This window comes from Epinephelus fuscoguttatus, linkage group LG17 (assembly GCF_011397635.1).
Source record: "Epinephelus fuscoguttatus linkage group LG17, E.fuscoguttatus.final_Chr_v1".
Taxonomy (NCBI): Eukaryota; Metazoa; Chordata; class Actinopteri; order Perciformes; family Serranidae; genus Epinephelus; species Epinephelus fuscoguttatus.
The window spans coordinates 41,813,813-41,832,980 of NC_064768.1; the positions used below are offsets into that span (position 1 = coordinate 41,813,813).

The window sequence follows — 19,168 nt, forward strand, 5'->3', positions numbered from 1 at the left end:
AAATAGAGGTTTGTCATGAAAATCACTGCCTTCTACATCTCTTTGATGTTTGAAAGTTAAAAGTTGGAGATGAAATCCTGGAGTTGAATAAAAGCCTGTTTTTCACTCTCATTGTGCAAACGGTCTAATTTCTCATTTTAAATGAGACGTATAAACGAACGACGAATAAAGTGTAGAAAGTGTAAAGTAGAAACTAAAACTGGCAAAAAAAAATGTAATGAAAAACAATTGCCCAAATATTTTTAAAGAATAAAAAAATGCCCAAAATTTAAAAGAAAATATTTTCTGAAATGGCCAAAACCTTTCAAAGTAAATATGCCCTCCAAACCAAACATGGGTTTGAAAAAGTTTTCATTAAAAACAAAAATTGCCAAAAGTTTTTGCAGAAGACATAACTTAAAAACCTGCCTTGGGAAGATAATTTCTGTTCTTCCAGTTTCTGGCTGTGATAAATGGAGTAAATTTGGTGGGGTTTTTTTTGTTTTTTTTTTGAAGAAAACATGCAGCAGTTAGGTTTAGAATATGCCTTCTAAAGCTAGTTCTGGTTTGGAAGGCATATTTTCTTTAAAAAAATAAAAAATAAAAAATCGCAAATGGCTAATGAGAGGGTATACTGTCAGTGGCCAGAAAAAGAGGTGGGTATACCCCCTTTACCTGGGCGCACCCTCCACTACACCACTAAGTTTAGTTTTTCTTTTAAATTCATAAATACCACTGGGAACTTGAAATTCGGAATATTAATATGGCTATCAAAAATAATTGATTAATTAATTTGATCTATCAACTTAGAACTTTGATAGATAATTAAAATTGTAACTATAACCAAAATGAACATATTAAAAATAAAGGTTGAAGGATTTTGACACAGCAGTGAGTGGATTCATTCCCTCTTGTATAACATTAAACAGACAGGAAGTCTGAATCAGAAGTATTTATTCACAATAAAGCAGTAATACAAACACAAACATACAATCTAAATAAATCTAACTGAAGACACAAAGGATGTGTTTGTGTGTTTGTGTGTGAGAGACATTTTGTAAATACGCACAAGGACAAAATGGCTGACAACAGAGAAAACTACAAAGAAGACAGCACTTTGGGTTCCCTTTCTGAGAGTAGCAGCCAAATTAGAGCATCTGTGATCTATATTTACAAATGTGCCGGGTCAGTAAAAAGCTAGTTGAAAGCTTACTAGCATCAATTTAGCTTTAGCAAAGCTAACCCCATAACCCAACTATAAAAAGTTCTCAGTTCTCAATAAAACCGTCGTCAGTCAGCAACAGTCGTCAAATTAATACATGCTACACTGACTAGACAGTCTTGCTTCACCTGTACTGTTAAATGAATTCCATGCCCAGTTGTTAGGTTGCAAGTCCACGAATGGCTACTTGCCAGCCAATGATCCTGTCCATTGGAGCAACAAAGCTGGTAAGAATAATAATTCTAGGTGTACTCTTTACTGTGCTATGTTCCAGTATTAATGCTATGCCCACTTGTTACGTTACCAGTCCATGCATGGCTGCTTGCTGGCCGATGATGGTTCTAGATGTAGTCTTTACAGTGCTGTATTCAGGTGTCGCAGGTCAGATAGTCTGAGTGGGCGGAAGTTCGCTGCATAGATCAGCCTCTCATTGGGCGGAATGAGCCACCCGCTGAAGTCCTGCCCTACCACCTCCGGTTGTGTGGCAGTTTTCAACACGTCCTTTACTAACTTTTGCGGTGTTTGACCTTGTGGGGATGTAGCCATTTTTCTGCCATGGTTCGTGTCCTGTAGGTGATATTTTTGTGGGCGTGTTACACCAAAACCTGTTTCCCCCCGGCAATATTTTTGCAAGCGCACCGTTGCTGTGGCACCACCCAGAACGACTGTGATTGGTTGAAAGAAATACAAGCAGCCGGGGGGTTTTTTACTCCAATCTTAAAGTAAGAGTCGGCCCAGCCAGACCTTTCTTTTCTTGAGAAAGGTCTGGTGAGTGAGACTACAGGTCAGATGGATCTGGTCTCTTTGTCCTCACAGAGTTAGCAGCTTGGCACTAACTTGCATTTGTTTATCTTGTTGCTTGGACAGTTAACTCGAAAACTTTGCAACAGTGACCATTGGTGAATGACAACTGGCTGCATGGGCGGAGGTTTGAAAAGTGAAGGACTCTGAAAAATGGAGTTCAAATGCTGTCATAGGTACAAATAATGTATACAATTTTAAATTTCAAATGTTACAAGTACACAGAAAAGAGTTGCTTCATGCTCTTTACAAAGATGTTGTTCTTATCTGTTCAGATAAGCTGCTGGCTGGAGGCTCCGCCTCTCTGTTCTCCTCAGTTTGATGAAGTTCCAACAACTGACCACCCACACATTTGTGTCTTTTGACCCGTGGCCGCCAGGCAAATCTTTTGTTACAAACCCCACAGCTGAATTTTTTCTCCCCAGTGTGGACCGCCATGTGGCGCGTCAACTGCACCTTCTCTATAAAACCTTTACCACAAACTGAGCAACTGTAAGGTTTCTCCCCAGTATGGGTCCTCATGTGTCTCTTCAGACCGCCGCTTTCAATGAACCCTTTACCGCACTCTGAACAGTTAAACAACTTCTCTCCTGTGTGAGTTCTCATGTGTTTCTTAAGATATCCGCTGTCAATGAAATCTTTGCCACACTCGGAGCAGCTGAACGGTTTCTCTCCTGTGTGTTTCATCATGTGCGTCATCAGACGAGGCTTGCACAAAAAATGCTTCCCACAAACGGAGCAGCTGAACAGAATTTTTCCGGTGTGAACGCTCATGTGTTTCTGTAAGCTCACATTCTGAGCATACGACTTCTTACAAATCAAGCAGCTAAAAGTTTTTTCTCCTGTGTGAGTTCTCAAATGTTTTTTCAGATTCCCGTTATCAATAAAACTTTTACCGCAAACTGAGCAACTGAAGGGTTTCTCTCCCGTGTGGATTCTCATGTGTTTCTGTAAACACCCGTTCAGCGCAAAAGATTTCTTGCACACCGAGCAGCTGAATGGTTTCTCTCCTGTGTGAGTTCTCATGTGTCTGTTCAGAGAAGCTTTTGCGGCAAATTTTTTCCCACATTCAGAGCAGCTGAATTCTTTCTCTCCAGCAGAAGATCTTGAGTTATTGGCAGGTACTTTGTCGTTTTTCAGGGAGGTTAAACCTGATGGAGGTTCTCTGGTGTCTGTCCAATCATTACTGTCGTCAGTCTCAGCTTCAGAAGAGTCTCCGGGCACAGGTCGTATTCCACCACAGTGGTCTCCATCAGCTTGTGTTTGATGAAGCTGTGAGGACTGAGGTTTCTCTTCATCATCTTCACTTTTCACAGGGACAAGAGCGAATGGGAACTTGATGTCAGCCTCCTCCAGCCCTTCAAGATGCTCCCTCCGATCTGATTCCGAATTCCTAGCTGATTCTGGTCCTCCACAGTCCTCTGCATCAGCTTCTATTTTTATCTGTTTTGACTCCACCTTTTTGTTCTCCTCAAGTTGACAAAGTTCTGATGACTGACGTCCGACACATTTGTGTCTCTTGACCCGTGGACGCCAAGCAAATCTTTTGTTACAAACACTGCAGCTGAATCGTTTCTCCCCCGTGTGGACAGTCATGTGGAGCGTCAGCTGAATCTTCTGTATGAAACTTTTACCGCACTCAGAGCAGCTGAATGGTTTCTCTCCCGTGTGAGTTCTCATATGTTTCCTCAGGTTCCCACTGTCAACAAAACCTTTACCGCAAACCAAACAGCTGACCGACTTCTGTCCTGTGTGAATCCTTGTGTGTCTTTTCAGATTCCCTCTTTGGGTGAAACCTTTCCCACACATCGAGCAGCTGAATGGTTTCTCTCCTGTGTGATTTATTGCATGTTTCTTCAGATGCGTCTTGCATAAAAATTGCTTCCCACAATCCAAGCAGCGGAATAGTTTCTCTCCCGTGTGAGAGCTCAAGTGGTTCTGCAAACTCACATTCTGCGCGAAGGATTTCTTACAGACCAAGCAGCTGAATGTCTTCTCTCCCATGTGGGTTTTGAGGTGGACCTTCAGGTTTCCCCGTTCGACAAAAGCCTTACCGCACATAGAGCAGCTGAACGGCTTCTCTCCTGTGTGGATTCTCATGTGTTTTGCTAAACATCCGCTCTGCGCAAAAGATTTCGTACACACCGAGCAACTGAAAGGTTTTTCCCCCGTGTGAGTTCTCATGTGTCTCTTCTGACTCGTTTTGGTTGAAAATTTTTGGCCGCAAATGGAGCAGCTGAACGGTTTCTCTCCTGTATGAACTGCCATGTGGATCTTCAAATGTGTCTTGGTTCTAAATCTTTTCCCACACTCAGAGCACCCAAATGGTCTCCCACCAGCTCTATATCTGGTCTTACTGACTTTCTTCACAGAGCCTGAAACTGTCTGAGGTTCTTTGGTCTCCGTCCAATCATCGTCACTGTCACCAGGTTCAGAAGAGTCTGAAGTCTCGGAGGAGCTAAAGGGGTTTTCACCAGAGATAGAAGTCATAGGACCGACTGGGACTTTATTTTTATTGTGAGTCTTTAAACCTGACTGAGGTTCTCTGGTCTCGTCCAAGTCATCAAGACTGACTTCTATCTCAGCAACTAAAGACCTGTCAGGCTTCTTGTCGTCAGTATCCTGTTGTAAATCTGGATCAGTGTCTCCAGGCACTGGTCGTACTCCTCCACAGTGGCGTCCATCAGCTTGTGACTGATGAAGCTGCGAGGACTGAGGTTTCTCTTCATCTTCACTCTTCACAGGGACAGGAGTGAATGTGAACTTGGTGATATCAGCCTCCTCCAGCCCTTGAAGCTGCTCTCCTTCCTGACTGCTCCACAGTTCCTCCTCTTCCTCTTTAATGTGTGGGGGCTCTGGGTCCTCCTGGTCCACACTGGAGCTCCACTCCTGCTGCTCAGGGGGAACCTCTTCTTTAACCACCAACAGCTGCTGCACATCTGCAAAAAACAGGAAACACAAACAATAACTTTAATGAACTGTATAGAGGTACCACAACAAAAAATATACTCTTAAAGAAAGCCATTGTCAAGAATTTGTGGTACTTGGAACCTTGTGCACAGCCATCTTTGTTTTCATCAAGGCTTATGTCACAAGAATGATTGTTGACTTGGAACACTAAGTTCAACGCTTTGTCAGACTAGATAAGAGTCGATGCAATTTAGTCTCAGAGTCGTGACGAGATAAAAAGATCCACGGACAAAGTCAAAAACCGAATTTCCAATGTTTTTTGACCCAGCAAGACTTAAGGTAGTGGTAAGACCTGTTCCCATGGTGTCAGACAACATCTGCCAAAATGAAAGGATACCTAATTTTGGAAGTTAGTGAGCTCTCTTATGGCCTCTTTCCAGAACTGCCACAGTCAAGGTTGCTTTCTTGGTAGGATGGATCCTTTAAGTTGGGTTCTACAGAGGCTAGTCAAGACTCCCTTCTAGCAAGTGCCCAGGTGGGCACCATTAACAAGGCCCTGCCTTTAATTCTAGCAAATCATGCACAAAGAATTGTGGGTACTTCATGTCCACTGAGGATACAAACATGAATCCTTGAAAATTCTCCGAGGGAAGGACTCAGCAACACTGGACAACAGAAGATTCCCACCAAAAGATCCTTCGAGGTCCTTCGGTGGGAATCTTCTATTGTCCAGTTTTGGTGAGAAAACCCGTGTGAATTGTAGCCTCAGTTTCCTGTTGTTAGCTGACAGGAGTGGCACCTGGTGTGGTCTTCTGCTGCTGTAGCCCATCTGCTTCAAGGTTGGACAAGGTGTCGTTGCTTCAGAGATGGTCTTCTGCACACCTTGGTTGGAACCAGTGCTTATTTGACTTCCTGTTGCCTTTCTATCATCTTGAACCAGTCTGGCCATTCTCCTCTGACCTCTGGCATCAACAAGGCATTTTGGCTCACTGGATATTTTCTCTTTTTGGGACCATCCTCTGTAAACCCTAGAGATGGTTGTGCTGAAAATCCCAGTAAATACTCAGAGCAGCCCGTCTGGCACCAACAACCATGCCACGTTCAAAGTCACTTGAGGTTGTTTTCTTGCAGTAATCTTGTTGCTTTAACTATCACTAACCTGTACTAGACTACAGTCTTCACCGTTCTGGTTTTGGTGTCATGGTTGGAACGTTGGTGAGCACAGCCCAATGTAGTTCCAGCTGAGACAGGTAACCGTAACAGGTCAGATAAGTAGTTTTTTGACAGTCAGCAGCCCTGGACAAGTCTGCGGTCCAACTGCACTCAGACTCTTACTCTACCTAGCTTGTAGCAGCAACTCTAGCCAGCAGTGCCAAATAAGATCCTAGGACACTCAGTTGCAGCCCCGACAACGCAAGCTCACCTCGCCATGGGATCATAAGTATATTCTTTAAAAGCTTGAAGATCTACTCATTACTAAAAAAGTCTGTCATGAGAGACACGAGAGACAATATATAAATATATATAAATATATATATATTGGGGTGTCGGTGGCTCAGTGGAGACAGCAGGCGCCCCATGTGCAAAAACACCCCAAAAAGTTAATTAAATCTCACCTCTGCAGCAGCTGCTCCTCTCGTCCATCGGTCTGATCATATCAGCTCTGATTGGATCGACTGATCAATGATCCACCCTGCGACTCAGAACTCCACACATTCCTGCTGACGGGAAAAAAAAGTGACTGACCCACAGAAACCTCAGAATTGAAAGAGCGAACACATCTATAACAGGGACTGTCAGCTTTTAACATGTAAATACTTTCACATGCTGTGGTCACATCTGTCATACAACGAGGTTTATTCATTATTCTATATTTATTCCTGCATCCTGTCACTGTGTACTGCTGTCCACCAATCAACCAGAATGATAGGTCATAGGTCATTTCATCCACAAATGCTTTCAAATGTTAAATGAGTGTAAACTAACTTCCTATGTAGAAAGAGAAAAAAGGTTTAAAGTAAATAAAAATGTTAAAGCCAGAGAAGAAAAAAGAAAATGAAAAGGTTTAAGGCCAAAAACATATTTCAAAAAAAGGAAAAAAGGTTATAAATGTATATATAAACATGTATATCATATATATATATATATATATATATATATATATATATATATATATAAATAAATAAAAAAGGCCATAAATAAAAAAAAATATAAATTCAAATAAGGTTTTGTGTCAAAAAACAAACAAAAAAACAGACCTGCTCTGTGTTTATAACCACAGAAGACACTAACCTGCTCTGTGTTTATAACCACAGAAGAAGACACTAACCTGCTGTGTGTTTATAACCACAGAAGAAGACACTAACCTGCTGTGTGTTTATAACCACAGAACAAGAAGACACTAACCTGCTGTGTGTTTATAACCACAGAAGAAGACACTAACCTGCTGTGTGTTTATAACCACAGAAGAAGACACTAACCTGCTGTGTGTTTATAACCACAGAAGAAGACACTAACCTGCTCTGTGTTTATAACCACAGAAGAAGAAGACACTAACCTGCTGTGTGTTTATAACCACAGAAGAAGACACTAACCTGCTGTGTGTTTATAACCACAGAAGAAGACACTAACCTGCTCTGTGTTTATAACCACAGAAGAAGACACTAACCTGCTGTGATTATAACCACAGAAGAAGAAGACACTAACCTGCTCTGTGATTATAACCACAGAAGAAGACACTAACCTGCGCTGTGTTTATAACCACAGAAGAAGAAGACACTAACCTGCTCTGTGTTTATAACCACAGAAGAAGACACTAACCTGCTCTGTGTTTATAACCACAGAAGACACTAACCTGCTGTGATTATAACCACAGAAGAAGAAGACACTAACCTGCTCTGTGATTATAACCACAGAAGAAGACACTAACCTGCTGTGATTATAACCACAGAAGAAGAAGACACTAACCTGCTCTGTGATTATAACCACAGAAGAAGACACTAACCTGCTGTGTGTTTATAACCACAGAAGAAGAAGACACTAACCTGCTCTGTGTTTATAACCACAGAAGAAGAAGACACTAACCTGCTGTGTGTTTATAACCACAGAAGACACTAATCTGCTGTGTGTTTATAACCACAGAAGAAGACACTAACCTGCTCTGTGTTTATAACCACAGAAGAAGAAGACACTAACCTGCTCTGTGTTTATAACCACAGAAGACACTAACCTGCTGTGTGTTTATAACCACAGAAGAAGACACTAACCTGCTGTGTGTTTATAACCACAGAAGAAGACACTAACCTGCTGTGTGTTTATAACCACAGAACAAGAAGACACTAACCTGCTGTGTGTTTATAACCACAGAAGAAGACACTAACCTGCTGTGTGTTTATAACCACAGAAGACACTAACCTGCTCTGTGTTTATAACCACAGAAGAAGACACTAACCTGCTCTGTGTTTATAACCACAGAAGAAGACACTAACCTGCTGTGATTATAACCACAGAAGAAGAAGACACTAACCTGCTCTGTGATTATAACCACAGAAGAAGACACTAACCTGCGCTGTGTTTATAACCACAGAAGAAGAAGACACTAACCTGTTCTGTGTTTATAACCACAGAAGAAGACACTAACCTGCTCTGTGTTTATAACCACAGAAGACACTAACCTGCTGTGATTATAACCACAGAAGAAGAAGACACTAACCTGCTCTGTGATTATAACCACAGAAGAAGACACTAACCTGCTGTGATTATAACCACAGAAGAAGAAGACACTAACCTGCTCTGTGATTATAACCACAGAAGAAGACACTAACCTGCTGTGTGTTTATAACCACAGAAGAAGAAGACACTAACCTGCTCTGTGTTTATAACCACAGAAGAAGAAGACACTAACCTGCTCTGTGTTTATAACCACAGAAGACACTAATCTGCTGTGTGTTTATAACCACAGAAGAAGAAGACACTAACCTGCTCTGTGTTTATAACCACAGAAGACACTAACCTGCTGTGTGTTTATAACCACAGAAGAAGACACTAACCTGCTGTGTGTTTATAACCACAGAAGAAGAAGACACTAACCTGCTGTGTGTTTATAACCACAGAAGAAGACACTAACCTGCTGTGTGTTTATAACCACAGAAGAAGACACTAACCTGCTCTGTGTTTATAACCACAGAAGAAGAAGACACTAACCTGCTGTGTGTTTATAACCACAGAAGAAGAAGACACTAACCTGCTGTGTTTATAACCACAAAAGAAGAAGACACTAACCTGCTCTGTGTTTATAACCACAGAAGAAGAAGACACTAACCTGCTCTGTGTAACCTGAGCTGAGGGTTGTAAACAGCGTCCAGTAGTTTCCGTTGTCGCTCGTTCTCCTCTTTTGAGCGACAAAGTTGCTCCTCGTACTCTGCTATCGTTCTTTCAAACAGCCCAAATATCTCTTCAGCAGCCGCAGTTAGTCGCTGCTTCACCAACGCTCTCAGCATTTGGACTTTACACATCTTCACACTTTAAAAACACAACAAAGACACTCTGCTAACAGACGTTTCTGCTCGACGCCATCTTGTTCAAACACTGTCAAGTTAGCCACAGGAAAGAATAGAGCTTCCGGAGCAGCTCAGCTGCTCTCCTTCAAAATAAAAGTCCAGATTACAGGTTTACACAGAGAAACACGCAGAAAGTAAGGGAATTAAATGTTTGTAATTGTAAATCTTAATCTATCAAATATGATAATGAAGGGTTTTAATTATACTTTTTAAATCATAAAGTCAAGGCTTTTTTAAATGTCAGACACTTGATTATTTAAGGACTGTTGTTTACGTACCAGAGGAGGGGTGTGACTTCTACTTCTTTTTTTAAAATTCAATTCTTTGAACCCACAATTTTTGCAAATCACAGTTCGTTTTTTGTTGACCACCCTGAGTCTATGTGAACGTAATTATCTTTTCTTTTTTTTTTTTGTCATTTTTTGTGTGTGTGTTCCTTTAACCAATTCTTTTTTTGGGGGGGGGGGGGTCTTAAACTTGTTTGTCTTATTTTGCCCTTAACCAGTATTATCATTATTGTTATCATTATTATTATTACACTGACCTGAAGCTCTTTTAAATACGTATTCAATGTTTTTATGCTCATATGACAGAGAATTTAATGCTCAAACAAAAAAAAGTTAAATTAAACTGACATCAAATTCCTGTCAGACGAGGTGTGTGACACATTTGCGTCTGCTGTACCAAAAACTTTTATGTTACTGTGTTAAACTAAAAGTTTTGAGTGCAAGCTGTTTAAAAAGAAAAATTGCGTTGAGTGAGCATACTGGGGTTTACAGTGTGGTCCCAACTTAACGTTGCCACCGCAATGAGGCTGTCAAGCCGTGTTCATTGTGATGACATTCTCATTAATCTCATTTAGCCACTTGTTAGCAACCATCTTTTATAAGACACTTAAGAACTTCTAAATTCTCAGTTGGGTATTTACTGATATATTTTATGTCGTAGAACAAAACGTGTGTGTTAACCACTGACCTTATTTCAGACATCTAACCAAAAACGAGGAAACAGGAAGTGCTTACATGCTAACTTATTTCCAGGTGTTAATACTCATTACTTAGATATGCAGACTTAGGAGCAGAAGCTGAGCAGCGAGGATGGAAGACTAGGATTTGTCCAGTGGAAGTGGGGTGTAGGGGATTCACAGCAAGATCAGCTGTCTCGCTCCTGGGGGAACTCGGAGTGCGGGGACAGAGTTTGAGGAGAAGACAGTGAGGGAAATGTCAGATGCAGCAATTAAATGTAGCCAGTTTATCTATAAGAGAAGAAATAATGTCAGTTGGGGGCCAGCAGGGGGAACTACTAAGCAGGGTACATAACTCCTTGAGATCAGGTGGAGAGATCCACTTCCTCTCAGGAGGAAATCCAGGAAGAGGAAGGTTATTTAAGTGTGGGAGTGGCCTATTTGAATCCCTTTTGTTTGAAGGAAGGAAAGGAAGGCTTTTATAAAGTAATGTTTAAGTTGATGTAATGTTTTAATTTGTATGTATTTTGTGTTGATATTAAGTGTGTTCTGATATTTTATGCCGTAAAGCACTTTGTTATTTATATTGAAAAGTGCTATGCAAATAAAGTTATTATTATTATTTTGTTTGAGGCCATGCTGCAAGGTGAGTGTGTTTGCTGATCCTATGAGTTTATGTATCTCCTTTAACTTTAGCTTATATTGGAGTTATGCTATGTAGCGTGTGAGATAGAGTATGGTGAATGTGCTAGGAAAGGTAGTATCAGCACTGTCTCTACCTGGAGCTCACATGTACGGAGCCTGGATTTGCTGAAGGTGGCAGTGCTGTTTGGGCTGAGAAAGCCATGTGTAAGTAAGGTAAAGGAGGTTGTTGGGTTGGTGTGGGGAGCAGTGAGACCTGGCATTAGGGGAGTGTCTCTGGGACGCCAGAGATCACTGTCTAGCCTCCTGGAGGTGTCGTGGGACCAACTAGACGAAACACTGGTGAAAGGAGGTTCCCACCTGATGACCCCAAAGACATGCTAGTTATCACTGCTCACTGGTCTGTATAGTTAAGCTTTGCCATAATAGCTTATCATAGGGCTTAGGAGGTTATTCACTGAGTGCTGATCCTTTTCTAGATCACACACTTCTTGTGTTTATTTGAACACCACTCCATATATGACATATGGTCTGGGCCAGGATTGTCTGCACATGGCTCTCACCTCAGATTTCACAGGTAAACGTGAAGCTAGCTGAGCTGAGATGGTGGTAGCTAGCAGAGACAACAGAGGGCTCATGGTATGCTGCTCACAGTGCCCCTTTATATTCTGATGGTAAATTCATCTATAATAATACATTACATAACTTCAGTATCCCACTGATTTGGTTGTAGCCAGGTGTGCAAACAGATGCCTGCTACTGGTCATCACCTGAGCCCCATCCTCCATGTTTACAGAACCAATATTTGTTTTTATCTCACTAAACAAAGTACTGTGTCATTCCCATTTTAAAAAGAAGAAGCAACATTTTTAAATATGTATTTCAAAGTTGTATCATTTTATTCAGGGTAGGGTTACAAAAAAAATAAAATGAAAATGTACGCTTATTAACACAAGTTATACAAATAACAAACAATGAGAAATATGAAATGATGCAAAAAAAATAATCAAAGGACATAGGTTTAATTTTCATCAACACTGGCAAGACACATGAGGCAAATAAACATTTGTTGCATTGCTTTGTCAGCATAGCGCAGTCACTTTGCTAAGCCAAAGTGTAAACAAAGGTTTTACGTAAAAAATATAGAGTTCCTTATGGCTGTATACATACATACATACGTACATACCATAAAAATTAAATGAAAAGCCCAATCTCCTTTACTAGCCCAGTGTAGCTACATTTTCACAAGTAAAGGTCTGTCTCAAATAGAGGCCTGGTCTGGTTGCCAAGCAGTTACTTGAGTGATACTTAAGTCACTATGCAATATTACTGCGATATGCTGAGTATTGCGATAAAATATATCTATTACCTTTTTCAATTGTAAATTATGTCCTCAAAGTAAAACTTCGTAAACATGGTTTATCTAATAAGATAAAAGTTGTTTTATAAATAATTTTTATTTATAAAAAACTTTTCAAAACAGAGTCACAAAGTACGATTAAAACAGACAATGAAAACAACAATTTTTAAAAGAACCGATTAAAAACTCTTAAACGTATAAAAACTACGGAAATAAAAGACACTTTAAATGAACGTCAAACTCAAGTAAAATACAGAAAGAATCTCTGATATGTTTACAGACTGTACCATAAAAATTCTATTAGTAGCCGGGGCGATTATTTGCTTAAATCCCTGAACTCACTAGGCCAATGATTGGGAAAGGCCTTTAATTCCTTTCACACAAAACTGTTGAGGACCCTTACGGACTAAAGGAATATGAGTAACTTACTGGGTAATCAAGGAATGGCCACAGGATTCGAGGTAGTAACAAACTGCTTTTTTTTACATCCTGAAGAACTTCTATAAAAATAACTTGCTTTGCAACCGGACCAGGCCTTTAATTGAGACAGGCCTTTATTTGTCAAAAGGTGTAGCTTTTATCTGAAGTTTCATCAACTAATTTTTTTGAATTTTCATCGACTGAAATATCTTAAATTTTCCTGAACAAAAATTTTAAATTTTTTAATTTGGCCAACTAAAACATTTTGATTATTTCTCAACTAAAAATTTTGAATTTTCATCAAATAAAATATTTAGATTTTTCATCACCTTAAAAGTTTCAGAATTTTTGTCAACTACAATTTGTGAAGACTAAAACATTTTCAATATTCTTTGACTAAAATTTCTGAATTTTCATCAACTAAATGTTTTGATTTTTCATTTACTAAACCATTCTAAATTTTCATTGACTAAAGCATTTTGAACTTTAATTAAGTCGACTAAGGCGTTTAGATTTTTTGGCAACTAAAATTTTGAATTTTTGTCAACTAAAATATATTGAAATTTTTTAGGGCTGATCCAAAAACTTGGAAGCTTTGAAGCTTTGAAGCTTTGAAGCTTCGAAGCTTCGTTCGATGGCATGGATTAGTTCGATTGTGAAAAACAAAATTCGAATATTCTGCCTTTTGTTTCCCTGTTTTTTTGGGGGACCTTGCCTGTGGATATTCTTATTCATTCAGGTCATAGTTATCTCAAGGCAACTGAATCGAACGCAACTGGACTTGGTTTTGTCTTAGAAGACGTTTCAGCTCTTATCCAAGAGGCTTCATCAGTTCATGCTTGTCTGACTAGGCTGGAACTAGTCTGACAAACTGGTGTGGAAACACCCAGGTGTTTAACCTCTGGGGAGGTCTTCACAAGGCCAATGATGTCACTGATGTCACAAAACCAAGTCCAGTTGCGTTCGATTCAATTGCGTTGAGACTAACCCCACTCGGTTACTTTTTGTGTGTGCAATTTTAATCATGCCGTCCGTTCACAGTTGGGTTTTTTTTGTGTTTTTAATTGATTGATTGTTTTTGGTTGGTTGACAAATAAAGGCCGGCCCCATTAGGCGGAGTAAAGAAGTCATCTGGTCTGATTGTTGCATGAATTGCCTAAAAAAGTTTTACAGTAAATCAGAGAACAGGAATATTATTGCCTCGGGTTATCTGAAATGGACAAAGGTATTCTTTACTGGTGAGTTAAGGGAGAAAAGCTATCATGTCCTGCTTGAACGGTCCGCTGCGCTCTGAGTCTGGTGTCAGTAACACATGCTGCTCTGAGTCGCGCATCTGTCTGCTTGCGCTGCAGTGCGCGCCGAGAGTTTTAATTTTTAGTGTTAAATCAAAAGTTAAACACTACTTACCAGCAACCAGAAGTGTTTTTTCGTTTGTGAATATTTTTATCTTAATTCTGGGGTTGCAAGAAACTACCGTTTCGCCATAATTTTTAAGTTATTAACTTTTCTGGACTTTTTTTTCCGCTTTTATTTGTTAACACGTGTAGCCACACCAGGCTTGTAAGAGAGACTGGGCATTTAATTGGGACTAGACTTTTAATTGAAGTCTTACGGTATGTGGTGTACATTACGCACCGCTAGAGCTCAGAAGTATCTGATTTGAGACTCAGCATCCTGACCATGCGCTGCCATATTTGGAGAAGAATCACAGAGACAAGTTTTTGGTGTCTTGAACAATTTTCACCACGGTTGGGATTTTGGCAGAAGACCACGCACATTCATCCAAGTACAGTGATGTGCATTCAAACGACCATCGACACAGTTTGTTCTGGTGTCGGAAGTGTTCAGAAACACGGCACCTGAATCACTTCCCACCTCGGTGGACTCCCAGATGTTTTGTCAGACCTCCCTTTTGTCTTAAACTTTTCTGACCCTCGACACACTGATGGTTCCTGAGCTGATAAAGCCACGTGAATCTTTGGTTGCAGATGCTGCAGCTGTATCTTTTCTCTCCGGTGTGGACTCTGATGTGCGTTTGTAAATTCCCACTCTGCGTGAACGACTTCTGACAAAAGGGGCAGCTAAAGGGTTTCTCTTCCGTGTGCGACCTCATGTGTTGGACTAAGTTATCCTTGCGGTGGAATCCTTTACCGCACACCGAGCAGACGAATGGTTTCTCTCCAGTGTGGGTTCTGATGTGGATCTTCAGACTCCCCTTGGAGCCGAATCCTTTCCCGCACTCTGGGCAGGTAAACGGTTTCTCACCAGTTCTTCGTGCCAAATCACGGACAGGAAGTTTATCATTTTTCGGAGGGTTTAAACCTGACTGAGGTTCTCTGGCCTCGGTCCAACCGTCATCGAATTCAACCTTTATTTTAGATGACACTCCGTTTTGGTGATCAGTTTCTGGTCTTTGGACATGTGGGTGTGAGTTCTTGACTGATTCTGGTGCTGTTTTCAGCTGTTTAGTCCGTCTTTGTTGAATCTGTGATGACTGACGACCGATACATTTATGTTTCTTAATCTGCAACCGCCAGGCGAATCTTTTGTGACAAACGCCACAGCTGAATCGTTTCTCTCCAGTGTGGATCCTCATGTGCTGCGTCACGTTTGTTCTCTTTGAAAATGTTTTACCGCAAACCGAACAACTGAACGGCTTCTCTTCCGCACGAGTTCTCGGGCTTCTCTTATCCGATCTTTTCCCGCACTCGGAGCAACTTAATGTCTTCTTGTCAGTTCTGCGTCTTTCGTCGCTGATGGGAGCTTCGTCGGTTTTCAGGGACTTTAAACTCGACAGACGTTCTTTGGTGTCCTTCCAAAAATCACTATCAACACTATCGACACTATGGTCAGTATCCAAGTTCCTGGTTGGTTCGTGTCCTCCACAGTCATCACCATCATCTTCTGTTTTAATCTGTCGAGTCGAGCTGCTGGACGGAGGCTCCGCCTCTTTGTTCTCCTCCGTTTGACGAAGCTGCGACAACTGACAATCTACGCACTTGTGTCTTTTGACTTGTCGACGACGGGCGAACGTTCTGTTAAAATATCTCCGGCTGTAGATTCTGTCCTTCGAGTGGACCTCCATGTGTTTAGTCAGGTATCGTCTCCACGCAAATTCCTGACTACAAATCGGGCAACTGAACTGGGTCTGTATCGTGTGGACCCTCATGTGTTGGACTAAAGCCTCACTGTCACTGAAGTCAGCGCTACACACCGAGCAGTGGAACGGTTTCTCTCCTGGGTGGTACTTCCTGTGTGTCAGCAAAGGGTCTTCAGATGGTTCGTGACACTCGGAGCAGCTGAACGGTTCCATGTCTAATTTTGACCGAGGCTCTCCAGTCTCTGTCCAATCATCACTGTCATCAGTCTCAGCTTCAGAAAGGTCTCCATCGGTATCTGGATTGGAGTTCCTGGCTGGTTCTGGCCCTAGACAGTTCTCTCCATCAGATTCTTGTTTCATCAGTTCGGTCTGAGTTTGATGACAAATGTACAGGTGGACTCTGAGCTGATTATACCGGTTGAATCTTTCACCACAGATGCTGCAGCTGTGCCGTTTGTCCACCGTGTGGATCCTCATGTGTCTCTGCAAACTTCCAATCACCGTGAAAGACTTCTGACACACCGAGCAGCTGAACGGTTTCTCTCCAGTATGAGTCGTCTGGTGCGTCCTCAGGTAGTCCTTGCGGCCAAATCTTTTACCGCACTCAGAGCAGCCAAACGGCTTCTCACCTGTGTGGATTTTCATGTGCGACTGTAAACTTCCGCTCTGGGTGAAAGATTTCTGACAAACCGAGCAGCTGAACGGCTTCTCTCCGGTGTGAGTTCTCATGTGTTTTTTCAGGTCCCCCCTAAGGCCGAATCCTTTGCTGCACTCGGAGCAGCTATGTGGTTTTCCACCAGCGCTAACGGGAACATCATTGTTCTTCAGAAAGTTTAAACCTGACTGTGGTTCTCTCGTCTCCTTCCAAAAGTCACTGTCGTCAGTCTCGGGTTCGGAAGAGTCTCCGGGCACTGGTTCTGGTCTGCCACAGTCCTCTCCATCGGCTTGTGTTTGATGAAGCTGTGAGGACTGAGGTTTCTCTTCATCATCTTCACTCTTCACAGGGACAGGAGTGAATGGAAAATGCTCGCCCTCCTGACTGATCCTGAGTTCCTCCTGTTCCTCCTTAATTCGTAGGGGCTCTGGGTCCTCCTGGTCCACACTGGAGCTCCACTCTTGCTGCTCCTCTTTAACAGCAATCACCTTTTTGTTGTCTGAAGGTGAAGCTGAAACAAAGACAGACAGCTCTTAAAGGAAACCCAGAAACATTTGGTAACGGACTTTGATAACGACAAAGTTGAGTTGGCTGAGAGGGTTCCAGTCGTGGAAGGTTACCAATTTTACTCAAGTACTGCACTTATGGAGAATTCTGAGGTACTTGTACTTTACTATTTTCATTTCTGGTTCTTTATACTTCTACTGTACTACATCTCTGTAGGACTGCGTACTTTCACCTGCATAATATCACAAAAACTTGGAAATCCTGTCTCAAAAGGACGCACAAAAATGAGTGCTCGCATTTATTACTTCCAGGATGGATTACTGCAATTCCAATTTGCTGCGTCAATTCTCAGACTTTCCAGCTGACAGGGACTGACTCTTATAGTTAGGGCTGGCTCAGGCTTGCCTTGGACCAGCCCTAGTTAGCCCGATATAGGCCTTGGCTGCCGGGGAACCTCCTGTGATACACTGAGCTCCTACTCTTTGTCTTCATTTGCTGACATTCATGTCCTCTTACTACATATCACTAACTCAGTTCCTTCCCAGAAGCCTTTGTGCCCCCTCTTTGTTACACTGGAGCACAGCACAGCCAAGACTGCACTGGGACCCCCTTCTTCTACACCAGGCTCATCCACAACGGACAACCGCCGGCTAACAGGCAGCACAAAGCAACTGTTCCCTCCATTCATGAACTAATTATAGTTAAGACTGGCTCTTAGAGGCAGGGCTGACTCTGACATAATGAAATAAATAAAAAGTTAAAACACAACCCTATTTATTTTTTAAAGTAAATAAATAATAAAATAAATAAGTTAATATACAGCCCTGCTATTTATTTTCTTAAACGTTACATTAACCGGAACCCAGTCCCAGCTTCTTTCAAACACACCAAACCAGTCTCAGTAAAGATAAAACACGTTAGCTTCGGGAGCTAGCTGTGGCTAACAGGCTAACGTTAGCTTTAGCACCATTAGCAGAGTGGCAGAAAGGAAACAAACCTTCTCCTCGCGGCTTCGCTTCCGGGTTTAGAACCACCTCCAGCTGTTTCCGGTGTCGGTCCATCTCTGATTAACGAACGAACATCGGTGTTTGTGCCGTTATTTGATGCAACTAACGGCTTCTCTCCGCTCACTGCTCCCGGTGTTAAAGCCGGAAACACGTCGACGATCACTTCCGGGGGACGGATCTCACGATAAAATCCTCTTTAATTTATTTTAATGTCCTCACTAAGAAAGAAAAAAAACAATGGATTTTTTTTCTTTTTTTGAGGCAAAAATATCAAAAACTCAATGTTTATTTAATTTAATTTATTTTAATCTAATTTATTTCACACAGAAAGAAAACACTATTATATTGTAATATGCCAGAGTACCAATATATGTCAGAATCAGGATCAGCTTTATTTGCCAAGTACGTGTGTCTGACTCCAGTAGACTTGCTCTCAATGTACCAGAATTGACATAAGTACTCAAAATTTAGTCAAGAGATGGAATATACAGAAATATACAATATACATAAAACATACAAATATACATCAAATATAAAACATAATAAATGTATTAATATGGAATCAGTGGTATTAGCAGTATCAGTATTATTTCCATATATTTCTTTAAAGATATTTTCCATTACAGTACTTTAAAAACATCTCAAAAATTAGATATAAAAATCATACTGATTTAATTATTAATTTGTATTTATACTACATATTTAGATAGGTTTATATTTTGTAAGACAGATTTTTGCTAATTAATTTAAGTTGTATATGTATTAAAGTCTAAGCTTTTATCTGTACACTGAAAATTGCTTTTGCATTATGCTTTTCATTATTTGTAATATTACTGTATTTCTGTCTGCTTCTTTGTATATTCACATCATTTTTACATGTTTAGAATAAATATAATTTTTCATCAAATATATATAGTGCAATAAAATTAAATGTATGGCATCAACAACAGCTGATATTCATTCTTTTAAATTGTTTGAGACAAATGGTAAATGTATTATTTTAGCATCACTACCTTTAGACGTAGCAGTCACTATAGTCTGT

General features: G+C 40.9%; 2 protein-coding genes across 4 annotated transcripts in view; both read right to left on the minus strand.

Moving 5' to 3' along the window:
* Positions 1 to 922: 922 nt before the first annotated feature.
* The window catches only part of LOC125904848 (zinc finger protein 665-like), a 113,859-nt gene continuing 95,613 nt past the window's right edge, over positions 923 to 19,168 (minus strand). Inside the window, exons 1-3 of one of the 3 annotated variants that reach the window (XM_049602530.1) lie at positions 9,234 to 9,366; positions 6,529 to 6,630; positions 923 to 4,941 (exon numbers count right to left, since the gene is read on the minus strand). In XM_049602530.1, coding sequence (XP_049458487.1) covers positions 2,249 to 4,941; positions 6,529 to 6,568 — 2,733 coding nt within the window. In that variant the 5' untranslated portion in view covers positions 6,569 to 6,630; positions 9,234 to 9,366 and the 3' untranslated portion in view covers positions 923 to 2,248. Of the gene's footprint in view, positions 4,942 to 6,528; positions 6,631 to 9,233; positions 9,367 to 19,168 lie in introns of those variants that run through there. The other 2 variants (XM_049602531.1, XM_049602528.1) reach the window with 2 other exon arrangements.
* On the minus strand, positions 11,954 to 18,269 carry LOC125904861 (zinc finger protein ZFP2-like). The gene is made up of 2 exons (XM_049602553.1): positions 18,117 to 18,269; positions 11,954 to 17,123 (listed from the first exon to the last, which is right to left on the minus strand). The coding sequence occupies exons 1-2, from the start codon at positions 18,178 to 18,180 to the stop codon at positions 14,722 to 14,724; spliced, it is 2,466 nt and encodes an 821-aa protein (XP_049458510.1). The 5' UTR covers positions 18,181 to 18,269; the 3' UTR covers positions 11,954 to 14,721.

Excerpts from the sequence above, each read along its gene's own strand:
- LOC125904861 (XM_049602553.1), bottom strand. The coding sequence starts at position 18,180 with ATGGACCGACACCGGAAACAGCTGGAGGTGGTTCTAAACCCGGAAGCG. Across the intron at positions 17,124-18,116 it reads AGCGAAGCCGCGAGGAGAAG|CTTCACCTTCAGACAACAAA; the intron begins GTTTGTTTCCTT and ends TCTTTGTTTCAG.